Here is a 16,415-nt window from a genome sequence, read left to right on the forward strand (position 1 = left end):
CAGATAATGGATGGATGGAAGAAATAATGTATTTTTGTTCATCCATTTATGCCAGTGAGGCATAGTGATAGACAGAACAAATACATGCTATTTTATTAGATGGCAGGAAGTACATACAGTAATTAATGTCTCCACTTTTTGACATTTTTGTTTGTGTGCCATGAGATTTCAAAATGTAAAATATGTGCCTTGGCGCCATAAAGGTTAGAAATCACTGCCTTAGATGTAAGGCTAAGGAACAGCTTTCACCACCCTCTAAAAATTGAGTATGGCGAAGGGACAAGAGGGATGGATTACATAAATTAGATGGGATTTGCTCAGTTTTTTTGTATTTCCCTTTTTGATGTATAAGACTTTGTTGGACTGACTCTGTTTTATGAATTTTTAGGCAAAACACATACATGCGTTCTTTGCAGGATGTTTACGATGGGCCTGGATCAGTGGCAATACCTTCTGGGGAGCATGCTGCTTCCGTCGTGCGCCTGGCCGGGGATGGTATCTGCCTAAGTGTGAGTCTTTCCCCCATGATGATCTGACACACCTAGAGTATTCGAGGGTGATCACCAATGGATCCCTTGTGAGGTCGTTCAGAGTCAAGACCCCTCTGTTTGGAACGATAGCAGAGAGCCGAATGGCAGCTTCCACCCCTTTTACCACACTCCTTGGCTGTTTTCTGATGGTGGGTGTTGTATAACCTCTCACCTGGGCATTGGAACTTGTGTGTTTATTAGCAGAGCCTGAAAGAGAGGACGGAAAAGAATGTGCTATGCCGGATGGCCACGAGCCCGACGAGATCGCAAAGGCTGATGAGTGTGTGATCATTGAGGACGACGAAGAGGATGAGGCCATTGGGTCCTTTCCCCCCCAACCGATGCTCCTGATCCAGAGGTGGCCACAGAGCCAGTTCTCATTCTAGAACCTACGCCTGACGCTAGACCGACACTCTCATCTACCAACTAGACCCGGTGTCACCAGCGGTGAATGAAATCTGAGGGGTTATTGAGATCTGACAGATACCAGTGAGGTTACGGGCACGCCTGAAAATCCTGATGTGGCAGTTGTATACAGAGTGTATTGACAGAGGATGACAAAAATAATAGTTTTAGCAGATATTGTAGAGCATGCATTTGTATTTTTGTGTGTGTGGTCATTATAAAGCAAAATTTTCCCGCCCAATCATAATATATTTTTAAGCGCTCTGGGATGTTCATGCAGCAACCCATTTGTGCACTTTTCAGCACAGCCAACTTGAAATTCCCCATTGTTTTTATTAAAGGGATGGATATTTTAAAAAATGCTTTTTTTGTACGATTCATCAAAAAAAAAAAAAAAAAAAAAAAGATTAATCAATAAGAATAATCATTAGTTGCAGCCCAACATGGAAACTTTAAAAAGAAATTATCTTTATACTGGATAAGCAGAAGTAGATGGTTGGAAATTTTTATGTAATGCAAACATTTTTTTTTTTTTTTTTTTTGAAGAGATCCTTACACTTGGGTATTGGTATTTTTATTTGTTAATGATACTACTACTACTAATAAAAATAATTTGGAAAACTGGATTCTGAGTGAAGAATAGTTGGTTATCATTGGACTTTTGTTCAATAAAAGCCAGACTATTTCTACTATCCTACAGTATAAAAGATACTGATAATATATCAATAAATCAATCTTGAAATTTGCAAAACAATAAGTGCATTTCTCAAAACAATTTGTACAAATGATGGTTCATGAAATTTGAGCTATTTCAGAAAACTGGTTGATCAATGTTTGATCTACTGTGCCACACATTTCCCCTTTGTTAGACAAAGTCAAGAATCTTCTTTTCCTTTCGGCTTCTCCCTTTAGGGGTCGCCACAGCGTGTCATCCTTTTCCATGTAAGCCTATCTCCTGCATCCTCCTCTTAAAGAATGACCTGGGGGAAAAAAGTCTGATAGAAAATCTAATGAAAATGTAGAGAAATACAGTAGGCTTGACATATTATGGCAACTTGTTCAACCATTTTGCATGTAAAGACTTTTGCGATGAACTAGTGTTTGAATATTGTGAGGGTGGAGACTATTGAGCAGACAACATTATAAAACATTTTGATCAACATGACATAAGCAATTGATAATGTCGGAAACAGCAGATAATTATACATTATCATTTGCATGGATGTACCAAAGCATTTGCAACTTGTTTAAAGAAATGAGAAACTGCTTTTTTTGATGTGCACAAGTGACTCAATGAAGATTGACAAGTAGTTTTGAGAATTTTAATTCTGATCTGAGCAATTTGTCAAAGCGACTGAGAAAAACTGCAATCAATTGTTTACGATTAAGGACATTAACTATTTAGGAAAATGAACAAAAAATAGCATATGTCAAATAATTTGGAACTCAGTGTATTTCTTTATATCACACAGCTGAACATATTAAGATTTACTGTGTACCATTTACCAACAGGTCAAAAGTCTCATTGGTTACAAAGTTATACTGATCCAAGAAACACTGATAATAATGGTGCAGGAAAACAAAGACAAACCAATACTAAACTATTAACCAATCATCCAATCACTCTCCATCTTCAGTACAACTTATCCCGTTTAGGACCAAGACAAAAAGAACTGCGACATGCTCCTCGTTAAGCGCTAAAACTCTACACAGTGCTATTCTTCCAACAGAGGTGGTGGAGATAGTTTAAGACTGAAACCCTCTTGTGCTGGAACTTGAACAAGAATCCCTGTTCTCTCATTGTGGTGGCGGTGAGAGAGCTCTGCCAGGATGGACAACTGGGAGTGAGTGGGCGTGTGAGAGAGAGAGAGCGCACAATTAGTACACAACTCAGCAATGTACCACTCTTGCACATGCTCCTGACCCCCAAGTAAAGACAAGTTGTTGCCTTCTAAGAGTCAAACATGAACACATCAGTGTTGGAAATTACTTACCCTCGATGGTCCTTTGTACAAACAACGTAGCTGATCCCAAGACTGTTCTTGTTGAAAGTCCAGTGTTACCTCCTGAAAAACCTGGTTTACAATAAGAAACAAATGTGAACATTTTGATAGTGTTCATATTGAGTCAACTTTGAGTAAAAACTAGAAATACATGGTCACACGAGACCAATAGTATTCCACACTTCCAATTGTTCATGATACTGCATGGTCATTGCAGTGCTTCACAGATGAGCTTGTCTGTTTTGGATCATCAGCAGATCCTTTCTTTCTCCATACTTTGACCTTTCTGTCTTTTTGGTAGCTGTTAATCTTGGTCTCATCAGTCCATAAAACTTTTGTGGCTCATCTCTGTACTTCTTTGGAAAATTCAATCTGGCCTTCCAATTCTTTATGATGAGTGGTTTGCATCTTGTGGTATGGCCTGTATATTTCTTCTCTCAAAGTCTTCTTCAACAGTGGATTGTGATACATTCACCTGCCCTGCGGAGGTTGGCAGTGATGTCACTGATTGTTTCAGTTTATCAGTTTATTTTTGAAAGGGGACAATGCAATTTCATAAAACACATGAAGTACACATGGTTAAAAAAGCCAGAATTAGCCAGAAGGCTAGTTTTCATCTGTAGTCCCCTGGCCATGATGTAAAAAAACCAGTAAAATACATCTACAAGACAATATAATACAGGATACATAATCAAACTATACTATTAAGAGAGAATAAAACCATAATTTTTTTTATCATAACAAAAAGACAACATAACATACTTGTCTTTTAGTGTTGGCAGCTATAGGTGTTAACTAGCCACATTTTCAGTTTTTTTGTGAAGGCCTTGTATGTTGTAAGCAGTTTAACCTCCTCAGGTACTGAGTTCCACTCACCAGCGCTCCTCACTGACCAGGCTGACTTACTGAAAGTGCTCCTGCGCAGAGGAATGAGACAGTCACCTCTGACAGAGCCTCGAGTGACACGCTCAGAGCTGTTTCTTTGGCTGATGAACTCAGCCAGAGGAGCTGGGGCCAAATCATGCAGTACTTTATAAATCAAATTTAAATCTGCAAATATGTGAAGACGGTCCCAGTTTAAAAGACTGTATTTTTTAAAAATTGCACAGTGATGATAGTGCCTTGGTTTTTTATCCATCACTTTAATTACTTGTTTGTAAAAAACTTCCAATGTTTTTTTTGCATTCTGACCAGCCTGGGACCAACTGGTTATGCAATAGTTAAAGTGACTAAGAATCATCGAATGCAGGTAAATTTTTGCAGCTTCAGTTGACATTTCATTCCGAATTGCACGAAAATTTGCGAGGTTTAATTTGATATTTTTACACAATTTGTCAATATGGGCTTTAAAGGAAAGCTGTGAATCTATTATTAACCCAAGATATTTGTATTGGCTGACAATTTGCATTTTTTCTCCATTAACAAGTATGTCGAGGTCAGGTGATACTCTATTTGTTTTAGTGAAATACATGCCTACAGTTTTAGAAACGTTTAGCTGTAGACAGCTGTTGTCTTTGGGTCTTTCTTCACAGCTCTCACAATGTTTCTATCAACTACTGTTGACACCCTTGTCCGACCTGTTCAGTGTCTGTTGCTCAGTACACCAGTAGTTTCTTTCTTTTTCGGGACATTCCAAATTGTTGTATTGGCTATGCCCAATATTTGTGCAATAGCTCTGATCGATTTTCCCTCTTCTCTCAGCTTCAAAATGGTTTGCTTATCTCCCATAGAAAGTTCTCTGATTGAGTAGCCATACCAACAACTACTACTACTACTACTCAATCTGTGTGAGCCGTATTGAACAATTAGTTGATTTGCCAAGACTAAAGTTTGGACCATCATTCTATATGCTTGATCTATGAGTAAAAGTACAAAGTTGGGAGTGTTTTCGATTAATATGATTTATAAACGGCGGCACGGTGGGCGACTGGTTAGAGAGTCTGGCTCACAGTTCTGAGGACTGGGGTTCAATCCCCGGCCCTGCCTGTGTGGAGTTTGCCTGTTCTCCCCGTGCCTACGTGGGTTTTCTCCGGGCACTCCGGTTTCCTCCCACATCCCAAAAACATGCATGGTAGGTTGATTGAAGACTCTCAATTGCCCGTGCGTGCGAATGGTTGTTTGTTTCTATGTGTCCTGCTGCGATTGGCTGGCAACCAGTTCAGGGTGTACCCCGCCTCCTGCCCGATGACAGCTGGGATAGGCTCCAGCACTCCCGCGACCTTTGTGAGGATAAGCGGCTTGGAAAATGGATGGATGATTTTTAAACCCATTTAATTGGTCAAAATTGTAGACTAGATTTGAGCTGATGGGCGTGGTCTTCTCCAGTTCCCGTCTCTTAGATATGCCCCCTAGGTATTTAACCCTGTGGTGTCCACCTCTTCCCTCTCTCGTTTTTCTTGGCTCCACTCCTTTATCCTGAAAGTTACCCAAGCACGGCTCTGTCGTGCTGCCACCCTTCCCGCCTCCAGTTTCCTTTGTCCTTCATTGCCACCACGTGCGCGAGCATCCGCCGAACCAAGACGGAGGCGCTTTCCGATCGAAGAAGCCGCCCATGCGGCTTCGATCATTTTCCCAGCCTTGATCTGTTGGCGGAGGCTCCAGGAGGCAACTACCAGCAGCCATACCAGTTACGCCTGCAGTTGAGAGTAAGAGTGTGGCCCGCAACAAGTTCAAACGGCAGCAAAAGTTATGAGCGCGCTTCAACGGGACAACAACTTTCCTTTTGCATTTTATTTAATTTTTTTGGTTTTTACTTTTTGTGCATCTTCTTCTTCAACTAAACCTGCCTCCTTTCCTCCTGAGATGCTCGGAGAAAGACCTTCCCCAGGCCAACTGAGTTCGTGAGTAGAACATGACAGTAGTTACCAGAGTGTACAAAATTAGTGCCTACTAATTTTGGGGTAAAATACCAGCGTCACACAAGTTCCAACTTTGTACTAGCTCAACACGCTGTAACCTATTAATGCTCATTTTTAATCCAGGAACACACGATGTCCTATTTTTCTTTACGTATGCCTATTCTATTTCTATTACCATTATTGTTTTCTTTTTGTGGTAGACTCCCTCTGTATGTTACCCCGTAATTTCCCCTTTTAAATTAAATTTTCTATAAAATTCCACTTCCTGTTGTGTTTTTATGTGTGTTTGAGTTTAGTACAGACTTGCAAACACAAAGGCATGAAAACAGCCCCATACCATCACAGATGCTGGTTTTTTAACTTTGCGTCCATAACAGTCCGGCTGGTTCTTTTCCTCTTTGACCCGGAGGACATGACGTCCACAATTTCCAAAAACAATTTGAAATGTGGACTCGTCGGACCACAAACACTTTTCCACTTTGCATCAGTCCATCTTAGATGAGCTCGGCCCCAGATAAGCCGGCGGCGTTTCTGGGTGTTGTTGATAAATGGCTTTTGCTTTGCATAGTAGAGTTTCAAGTTGCACTTACGGATGTTACGCCAAACTGTATTCACTGAAATTGCTGCTGAAAAGATTGTCGGTACCCACCCTTGAGGTCTTACACACTGCCAGAACTAAGTGTGGAAAATCCTCTTGGACCCTCCACATCCTGGTCACCAGCTCTTCCAGCTCCCTCAGGTAGGCGCTACCGATCAATGCAAACTAAAACTAGCAGACATTCCAACAGCTTCTTCCCTCTTGCCATCAACTTGCCAGCTAACTTACAATTCCATTGCAACATGCTGCCAATTTTTTTGTCTTCGAGTTTGTTGTCACATTTCTGTCAATTATACACTCACTGTGGTGGTCTAGCCACGCTGCAATATTTGCATATGTGTTATTGACCAATACTGGCCACTCATGCCAGAGTAACATCTGCACCACTTGCACACTGACTGAGGAGTATCTGCAACATTTGCACAATCGACATTGTCCCAGACTATCGCACTTATTCACTTTAAACTGCTTACATTCCTTGAAGTCTCTGCGCCCTTTGCACAATGGTCATTGCACCGGACTCTTAGTCATTCAAACTGCTCTAAGTGCTAGAGGACTCTGCATCTTTTTGCACAATTGTCTAAAAGAAAAGAAAAATAAAAAAATTGTACCGGCATTACCAGATAACTAGCAACCCTTTATTGCTCAGTGACTGTTTTTTTCAATGTCTTTATGTCTCATAAGTGTTGTCGTACTAAAGTGGCTCCAACTATCTGAGTCAAATTTCTTGTGTGTTTTTTGGACATACGTGGAAAAATCAAGATGATTCTGATTCAGATAGTTTGATTTTTAACGTTAAACGTATGTCAAACTAAACCAGAAGTAACACAGGCGTTCAGTTCCAGCGTATTCTTTGTCCAAAATTAATTACGTTTTTATCCAAAGCCAATATACGCTACATGGGACTGTTGCAAAAATGCTGCACATGAAGGCGCAAAACAACCAGTGCCGATACACTCCTTAAAAATGCGGAAAACAGTCCACAACATGTTTACACAGCATACAATGAACATTATATGACAAAATAGGCAGGAAAGTACAAATTAAAGAGAAAGATTAGCACAGCTCTTGTAACAAGCTCCCAACACAGAGGCACCATCTTTCATCTCCTCCATCATTTAATTCATACAAATGTACTTGAACAAATGTCATTTTTGAAAATACAAAATATAATTTAATATCACATCACCTTATTGCAATTTACTTAAATTATTAGCAAAAATAATCATAAACAGCTGCATTTAGTAGTCAAACCTGCACACAAAATTAAGCGTAGGATCTTGGGCTGGGCGATATTGTCAATAAAAAAAAAATCATCCAATCTAAATTGTTATCACAATTTTTTTTCAATTGTTTTTAAACTGCCAATTTTAAAGCATCTGTACTGAAACCTAAACAAACTAGTGAGTAGTTTAACATTTTATTAACATTTGAAGTACATTTAAAAAAAATTAAAGATGAATATGGAAAAATATTAAAATAATTTTTATTCAGCAGTACAACAAACGTAGCAGATATGAAAAATATTGATAATTTTTTTAATTTATTAATTTCACCAAAATCATTGGTTTGTTTTCATTTTCTATTTAAATGGAGTAATTATTTAATTATGTTTGATCTTATGTCCAGCAAGTGCTCTATAAATAAAGTGGAGTTGAGCATGTACTGTATGCACTTATCACTCACGATATCATCAACATCGCAGTATTACACTTTTGTATTGTGGGGGGGATGTATTTCTTTAAATTTTGGACAGTATGATATGGCACAGATTTAGTGGCCAAATTCACAAACCTGTACAAGGGATGTGCTGCGACTTTTCTTTGGTATGGTATACTGCCTGCCTCTTCCTCTGTGAGTGGTGGAACACTTGTAGCAACTCCATTGCTGCTCTGAAGCACATGCCAACCCACAGTCCACAGTCTGCTGCAGGCATTGGACGTGGTACAGGTGACCACAGCTGATAAGACAAACAAGATGCATTACTACTGAGAACGTAATGGAAGGTTGTTGGCTGGTTGGTTAGTTAGCAGGATTGCACAAAATCTTTTTGATGGCAGTAGCACAGTTGACACCATTGCTGTATATGATGACACATTCTGAGGACTATGACTAGTTGGAGAAAAATGGTTGGAGGAAAAAAGACTCATACAAAAGAGTATACACTTATTTTTCACCCATTTTTAAAAACCGATTTACTGTATTTTCGACAAATAAAGCTTCCATTGATTGTTCTCACATTATGTTCTTCTCAACTAATTACACTATGAGATCAATATTTTCAAATGTAAAATTTCAATTAATTGAAATATAGAGATAGTTTTGTAGTTTGTCTGTAATTTCCAGAGTGCAGACTGTGTTACCTAAACAGAAGGATCTGCTCAGCTGAGTCCTGCCACCTCTTGTACTGCTGTAGGCAAATGTTGCAGGAGTCTTGCCTTGGGTGGAGTCCCCTTGTCACCGCAGTGCGCAGATGAGACAGGGACCAGTGGAGGTCATGATTTAGCAGACTAGTAGTTGTTTCAAATAAAGTCTTGAACACAAAACACAAATTAGAAATATTCTTCATATTTGATGACACACATCACTGTATTACCATAGGGAATGATATATTTTTCTTTATCTTCAACAGTCTATGAAAAAGCCAAACAATGAGATGTGTGCTTAGTACGCACTGTTATAATTTACCTGTTCATAGCTGAAAGTGTCGAGCATCCCAAGAATAAGGACTTGGATCTCTGCAAATTTTCCTCTCTCATAAATGGGGTTCTGTTGGACACAACGTTAGGTCAAATGTGATGTTATAATTGAACTCTGAATGACTGGAAAACATGATTTAAACTTTGTAATTGCTTGTATACAAGTAGTAGTGTCTATGGAGTGCCAGCCCACTCATCAAGTGTGAAATTAAACAACCAACTTGAATCTATTGCTAGCTGCCCCTTTCTGAAAGTTCAAAATTTTTACCCCAATTTAAACAGCATTAGTGTCTTATACCTGGGCGTTTTCAATGTGCCAGGGGAATATAGGTATGTGTTCGACAATATGTCTGATGGATGAGCCACAAATCGAATTGACATGTAAATTGGTGGCTTAGCTATAAAAATGTAATCTTTATGGGCTTGCTTTTGTATTCACACTACGGATTAGTACTACTTTTCTCTTGGCAATACATCGAAGCAATCCGCGCACATACATCATCATCATCATCTGCTCTTGAACCAATCCACAGATAGCTAAGAAATATCTGTGTGCCCTGACGGTTGCTGACTAAGAACCGGTAAATCTGATGGTGTTAATAGTAGGGATGTCCCGATCTGATCGAAAATCGGCGTCGATCATGTAATTTTCAGCTGATCGAGATAAGGGTGAAAAAGATTGGCTTTATCCATTTTTTGAAAATTTAAAGGTTACAAAATAATTGATAGAAACAAAGATCAAATGAAACAGTAATAGCTTTGTTTTATATTACACAATTTGTTTGTTTTAGTATAAGGTTACTAACAGAGACACACGCCCTCTGGAACACAGCGTGTTCGGGCAGCATCTTTGTCATCAAAACTACTTTGGAGAAAAAAAGAAAAATGCTTTCATGTTTGTTAATATAAGGAGACACGATGTGAAAATATTCTGCTTACATTGCACTCAGGGCAACCCAAAAGATACTTCTAAATAAGTCTGCTAAGCCGCCCCGCTGAATGGCTTGTCAAAGAGTTGAGTGACAAGCCTGTCTGTCACTCAACTCTGACAAATTTTGACTCAGGTATCAACATGTAGATATCAAATAATATTGTATCAAGAATTTTCCACCTCCAATTATTTTGCAATAAACCATGTCAAAGACATTTTTGTGGTTTTTGACCAGCATCGAAGTGTGACATTTTAGCAGTCATCAACGGAAATAGGGAGCGTGTGAAAAATATCGGCAAAATCATGCAACCACTTCGCCAATATCGACTAAAAGGGTGCGCCTACCACTCAACGGAAGTTAATGACACTCCACAGCGAGATTTCTTAGAGGCACTTATTAGAAAAAGGCATCGTGCTCGCGTTACGAGCAAGCGGGCTCTCAATTTCATAACTGTAAACAAACAACGACCATTTTACGACGGCTATTTGGAATTGATGCAATAATCTCCAAAAATAATCATGGAAGGATCAATCAATTGCTTCAGATGGAGTAGGAGACAATATTGACTTACATTTTTAAGTGTCGGTCATATTTTCGTTTGAGCGACTTGGACAAAAACGGTCGACTATTTTACAACATCGATCACCCAGAACCATTTTCGGCTTACATACGACCAGCATAGGGCAGCATTTGAGCTTGATGGGAACATGGAGGGGCCGGTAGAACCTGGTAAGTGTTTTCAAGGAAATGATGTCAAAATGTTACAAGCTTCCATCTCAAACGATCAAGTTACTAGCAATGATGAAAAGCGAGTTTGTATAGAATTAGATGGTTTCTTGTTTGATTCATTGAAGGAGAAATGATTGGTGAATTTCGATCGTCTTCTATCGCTGTTTTTGGTGTCTACTGACTGCACTCCTGACTCGCTGGTAATTTTGACGAGTCACAGCAGTGTTAAGGATGTGGTCATGATTACGCGCATACTTTGATCCTTATTATTAAACTTGGATTCGGTTCCGATTATAAAGGCCTCCTGTCAAACTTCAAGTTGATGGTCTAACTGTGAAGCTTATCATACCAAGTAAGGAAACTGATATTGAAAAATTCACTAGTCCTATTAAGTTCTGATATCCACAGAATTAATTCACTTACACCTGTTAGTATTCAGGTCCTTCTTTTTCAATGTTGTATTTTTAGTCAATGTTACACACATCTATATTTGCCCTAAGTAAATTTTTTACTCGATACTTTGCGGTGCATTAACAAGTTGGACATAAATTGGTTTGTGAACCTACTCTAACCCTAGTATTTGTGTGAAAGATTCCCAAGGTTTTCATACAATAAACAGCTTTCCGTGTTCATATCTAGCCAGTGTTACAAGCGACCACTGGTCAAATAATGGTCATATTAAGCAAACTATGTATGTTTTTATCCCATGAACCCCTAAATGTAACTGGTATACTTCAAAGAAATTTTACTAACATATTTTCAACAAAATGATGAAAGTTCTTAAATTTTTCTTACGTCACAAATTGTGTACCACCTCAGTGGAATGACCCATATACATAGACACAATCATATACTATACTCAAAATCAGAATCATCTTTATTTGTCAAGTATGCCAAAAACACACAAGGAATTTGTCTCCGGTAGTTGGAGACGCTCTAGTACGACAACAGACAGTCAATTGACAAATACTTTTGACATAAAGACATAAAAAATGATTATTTGCTAAAAACAGTAAAGTTTATCAGTTTGAACATTAAATATCTTGTCTTTGTAGTGTATTCAATTAAATATATGTTGCACATGATTTATTTTATTTATTTTTAACACAACGTCCCAACTTCATTGGAATTGGGGTTGTACATGAGAAATTATGGTAATTGTTGCAACTCTAAACATTACAAATTTTGCTCTTGCTAGACTATGTACAGAATCATAATGCTAGGTTAATCCATGCCTGGTTCCCATCAGTTACTGAAAGCAACAGAGTCAGACCTTTGCTATCCCTTGTTCAAGCCACAAGTATGTACAGTATCAAATAGGGGAGCAATGAGTAAATAAATGCAAACAACATACCTGCAGTATTTGCTGGATGATAGCAGGCAGTGAAACCAAGGTGCTCATACTGTTGAGAACGTTCATTGTCAGGTCCTCTAAGACTGAAATATGCACAAAAGCATTGTCTTTACCAGCACCATTAACAATAACATTTGTGTGTTGCTGTGGTTTACATTTTTATGAAAAGAGAGAGAGATTTTCTGAACAAAATCTCATAGTATTTTATATTTACCTACAAACTTCGCCGAAATCGCTCCTGGGTTTTAACAAATAAGCGAAAAGACAAAAAAATAATAATAAATCACACATACAATTAAGGGTCATGAAAATTCATCCAGATTTAACAATTTGATAAAGCATCCCCCTTAATTATTAAAACGTAGTGATTTCGGTATTGGTATCCGCAATACAGATACTATTCAGTATTTCAGGTAAGTCAACACAGGGAGATCTCAAAACTGTTCTAAGATTCCAATTTAAAAAAAAATTTCCAACAGTCATCCTTTTCATGTGTGAATTCATGGTTTGTTGCTTCAAGTTAAAATGAGACCGATCTGAATGAAAGTAAAAGCAGCCTTTTACATTTTTTTTTTTGCATTTTTTAATTTTCACTTAAAGCCCACTCAATGTTGGGCTTTGCACAGCATAGCACCCCAGAGCAACTGAGAAATTGTGTGCCTTGCTCAAGGGCAGTTTGGTGTTACTCAGAAAGCCATCCAGCATCTCTCCATCAACTAGTCTTTCCATATACCTTAGTCCATAAGGGTGTTTTTTTTTTTTTTAATAATTTTTTCTTCATATTAATTATTACCAAACATTTACCAATACAGGACTTTAAATTATCCAAAATATTTATGTAATGTATACAGTATCACTAAGAGTTGTGTATGATTTCGGAATCAACAATAAGGGCTTTCAGTGCAGATCACAGTAAAACATTTGAATGTACCTCAAACACGTGGACAAAATTTTTTGTACCCCTCTCAATGAAAAAAAAAAAAAAACCCACAGTGGTCACATAAATAACTTCAATCTGACAAAAGCAATTATAAACAAACGTAATGGAAAAAAAATTTAATCATCCACTTATTTGAATTGTGGTTTAACAGAATTATTTTTCAAAAACAAACTAATGAAATAAGCCTGGACAAAAATGATACCACTAGCAAATCTTGAAAATAATAAATGTTCAATCAAGGTGTGTCCTCTAATTAGAATCACAGGTGTCTTCAAACTTTAGTCAGTCAGCCTATTTAAAGGGTGACAAGTAATCAATGTGCTGTTTGGTGACATTGTGTGTACCACACTAAACATGGACCAGAGTAAGCGAAGGAGAGATTTGTCTCAGGAAATTCCTAAAATTATAGACAAGCACGTTAAAGGTAAAGGGCTCTATGACCATCTCCAAGCAGCTGGATTGGATGTTCCTCTGACTACAGGTGCACATATTATACAGAAATTTAAATCCACGGGACTGTAGTCAACGTCCCTGGATACGGCTGAAAGAAGAAAATTGAGGACAATTTGAAGAGACGGATAATACGAATGGCAAAAGAGCCAAGAACAACCTCTAAAGAAATTAAAGGTGAACTCCAAGGTCAAGGTACAACAGTGAGAGATCGCACCATCAGTTATTGTTTGAGCCAAAGTGGACTTCATGGGAGACAATCAAGGAGGAAACCACTGTTGAAAATAAATCATACAAAGGCGAGACTGGAATTTGCCAAACTGCATGTTGACAAGCCAAAAACAGACTAGACAAAAGTGGAACCTTTCTTCAAGCCACATCAGCTTTTTGTTCACAGATGCAAAAATGAAGCATACCAAGAAAAGAAGATTGTCCCCTCCTGTGAAACACAAATGCGTCTCTGTTATGTTCTGGGGCTGCTTTGTTGAATCTGGCACCGAGTGTCTTGAATCTGTGTAAGGTGCAATGAAATCTCAAACTATCAAGGTATTCTGGAGAGAATTGCGCTCCCCAGTGTCAGAAAGTCTGGTCTCAGTACTAGGTCTTGCAACAGGATAATTACTCAAAACAAACATGTAAAAAGAATGGCTAAGAGTAAAACATTGAACTATTATGAAGTGGCCTACTATGAGCTCTGATCTAAATCCAATTGGTACGTGGAAAGACCTGAAACATGGCGGTTTGGAGAACGCACCCTTCAAACCTGAGAGAACTGGAGCACTTTGCTCATGAAGAGTGGGCCAAAATACCTGCTGAGATGCTCAGAAGTCTCATTGAAAGTTACACTGTAAAAAAAAGGATCTAAGAAGGTTAAAATAAATAAATAAAAAGAATTATGGGAAATTATTTTAAGCCTACAAAGAAAAATGTTGATAAGTAAATTTTGCATTACAAAATTTATCTCAAATTAAGGAAAAAAACATTTTCTTAATGTTGGATTTATCTTACCCAACATTATAAAAAATAAACACAAAAGGAATGAAGACGCTGGTTTCTTTTTCTCATGAGGAGGGCGTATGGGAGATTGTTCAGATTACAACCTCTCATCACGCTCTAAACAATCTCTCCCGTCGCTCCTGCATTTATTTGAAAATAGGGAGGTTTCTAAGTTTACAAGACATAACGTACTAAGCTACAAGACACAACACACTAAGGGTAGGGTTTCAAGGTGAAAACATGGGACCAACACCTGCCACGTCCTTCTCTCTGATGATTCCTGCTGAGTTATCTTCTTGAAGGCGAGACATGTTCCTTTCTCAAAATGGTCCATAATACTAACGCAAGCTAAGCAAATAAATGATAACTTCTACAATATATTTAACACTTAATGAGAAATTATAGCTAATTTTAAGATAGAATTGCTAATAACAAGCAACAATCATGGGTGGCACAAGGGTTTGCATAAAATCCAGAACAGAAGAGCAAGAGTTTTTTTCTTTAAGATTGCACAACTTCTCAAATTGAGAAATTAGGGAATTACACAATTTAAAGTTTGAACTGTTTTTTTGCACCACAGAACTAAATGTGTATGGCTCTGTTGAATCAGAACTGCATGACTTATAAATGCATAGCATAAAAATACAGTTTACCCTATTTCAGAAAAAGGTTGTCAAACATTTGCCATGTGGTAAATCGTGTTTACATGTGTGTATAATACAATATTTTGAGAGTTGAAGTAAAAAATAAACTGAGATAACATGGTTTCACAAGTACACATGCCCTCATATAAATGGGAATTAAGCAATTACATTGAAATTCATATTAAACTGAAATCGCCATACAACTGCCACCATTTAAAGCGCCTTTGATTAACCCACATACATTTCAGTTGTTCTAGAAAGCTTTTCCTGACATTTTTTGTGTCTAAAAACACAAGCCATGGTCCGCAGAGATCTTTTGGAGCATCACAGAAGTCTTATTGTTCAAAGGTATTAGTCAGAAAAAGGGTATACAAAAAACTGAAACAAATTAAAGTATCAATGTCATATATCAAAACGCTAGTGGAACTGATGACACAGAGGGTAATTTCTATTTTCTTTAAATATTGATGAATGAAGAAAAAAGAAAATCAAAAAAGTCAAAAGAGCACTTTTTTCATCCAAGGCAGAAGGTTAGGTGCTTGTGCTCCACTTGGTGTCTAAGTGTGCACGAACCTGTTTTGGCCTGGATTGTTTTTTGGACACGTCAGACAGATTATGCTATTGCTATTTGACAGTGGAAATGTTATGTTGCTGTTAATTGTTAGAATGCTATAGCAGGGTCACCAACTTTGTTGAAGCTGAGAGCTACTTCTTGGGTACTAATTAAAGTGAAGTTTGATACACACTTCTGGAAAAAAAAAAAAAAAGTGCTCTTATTACCTTTATTAGTATGAATTTATATGAAGACACTGATCATGTTAATAATGTCTCACAATAATTAGAAGACATAAATCAATATGCAACACTTTATTTCTATAATTTTCTGCCATTTTCATGTGATGATTTCTACAAAGTTCCTAGAAAATTACAATGTCCCATCACTAGTAAGCTATTTTTACAAACAGGCCCACGGGATACTCATGCGGTCCTTGGAAGTTACTTGGTGCTCGAGGGCGCCACATTGGTGACCCCTTGTTATACAGCTTTTTAAGAGCTGGAAAATGTACTTTTTCTATGGTGGCAGCTGGAGTGTTACTCAAGTCTTTATTATCCAGAATTCTTCATCTTTTTCTTTCGGCTTGTCCCTTTAGGGGTCACCACAGCGCGTCATCCTTTTCCATGTAAGCCTATCTCCTGCATCCTCCTCTCGAACACCAACTGCCCTCATGTCTTCAATCACGACATCCATCAACCTTCTCTTTGGTCTTCCTCTAGCT

The 16,415-nt window shown here is 38.0% G+C and overlaps 1 protein-coding gene across 14 annotated transcripts in view; it reads right to left on the reverse strand.

Moving 5' to 3' along the window:
* Positions 1-2,243: 2,243 nt before the first annotated feature.
* The window catches only part of vps8 (VPS8 subunit of CORVET complex), a 280,747-nt gene continuing 266,575 nt past the window's right edge, over positions 2,244-16,415 (reverse strand). For 13 of the 14 annotated variants that reach the window (XM_061788861.1, XM_061788865.1, XM_061788864.1 and 10 more), the window contains 7 exons: positions 12,323-12,346; positions 12,109-12,191; positions 9,083-9,163; positions 8,758-8,927; positions 8,189-8,354; positions 2,930-3,010; positions 2,244-2,773 (listed from right to left, as the gene is read on the reverse strand). In XM_061788861.1, the coding sequence (XP_061644845.1) occupies positions 2,651-2,773; positions 2,930-3,010; positions 8,189-8,354; positions 8,758-8,927; positions 9,083-9,163; positions 12,109-12,191; positions 12,323-12,346 (728 nt within the window). In that variant the 3' untranslated portion in view covers positions 2,244-2,650. The remainder of the gene's footprint in view (positions 2,774-2,929; positions 3,011-8,188; positions 8,355-8,757; positions 8,928-9,082; positions 9,164-12,108; positions 12,192-12,322; positions 12,347-16,415) is intronic. The other variant, XM_061788860.1, reaches the window with a different exon arrangement.

Source organism: Phyllopteryx taeniolatus, chromosome 11 (assembly GCF_024500385.1).
Source record: "Phyllopteryx taeniolatus isolate TA_2022b chromosome 11, UOR_Ptae_1.2, whole genome shotgun sequence".
Taxonomy (NCBI): Eukaryota; Metazoa; Chordata; class Actinopteri; order Syngnathiformes; family Syngnathidae; genus Phyllopteryx; species Phyllopteryx taeniolatus.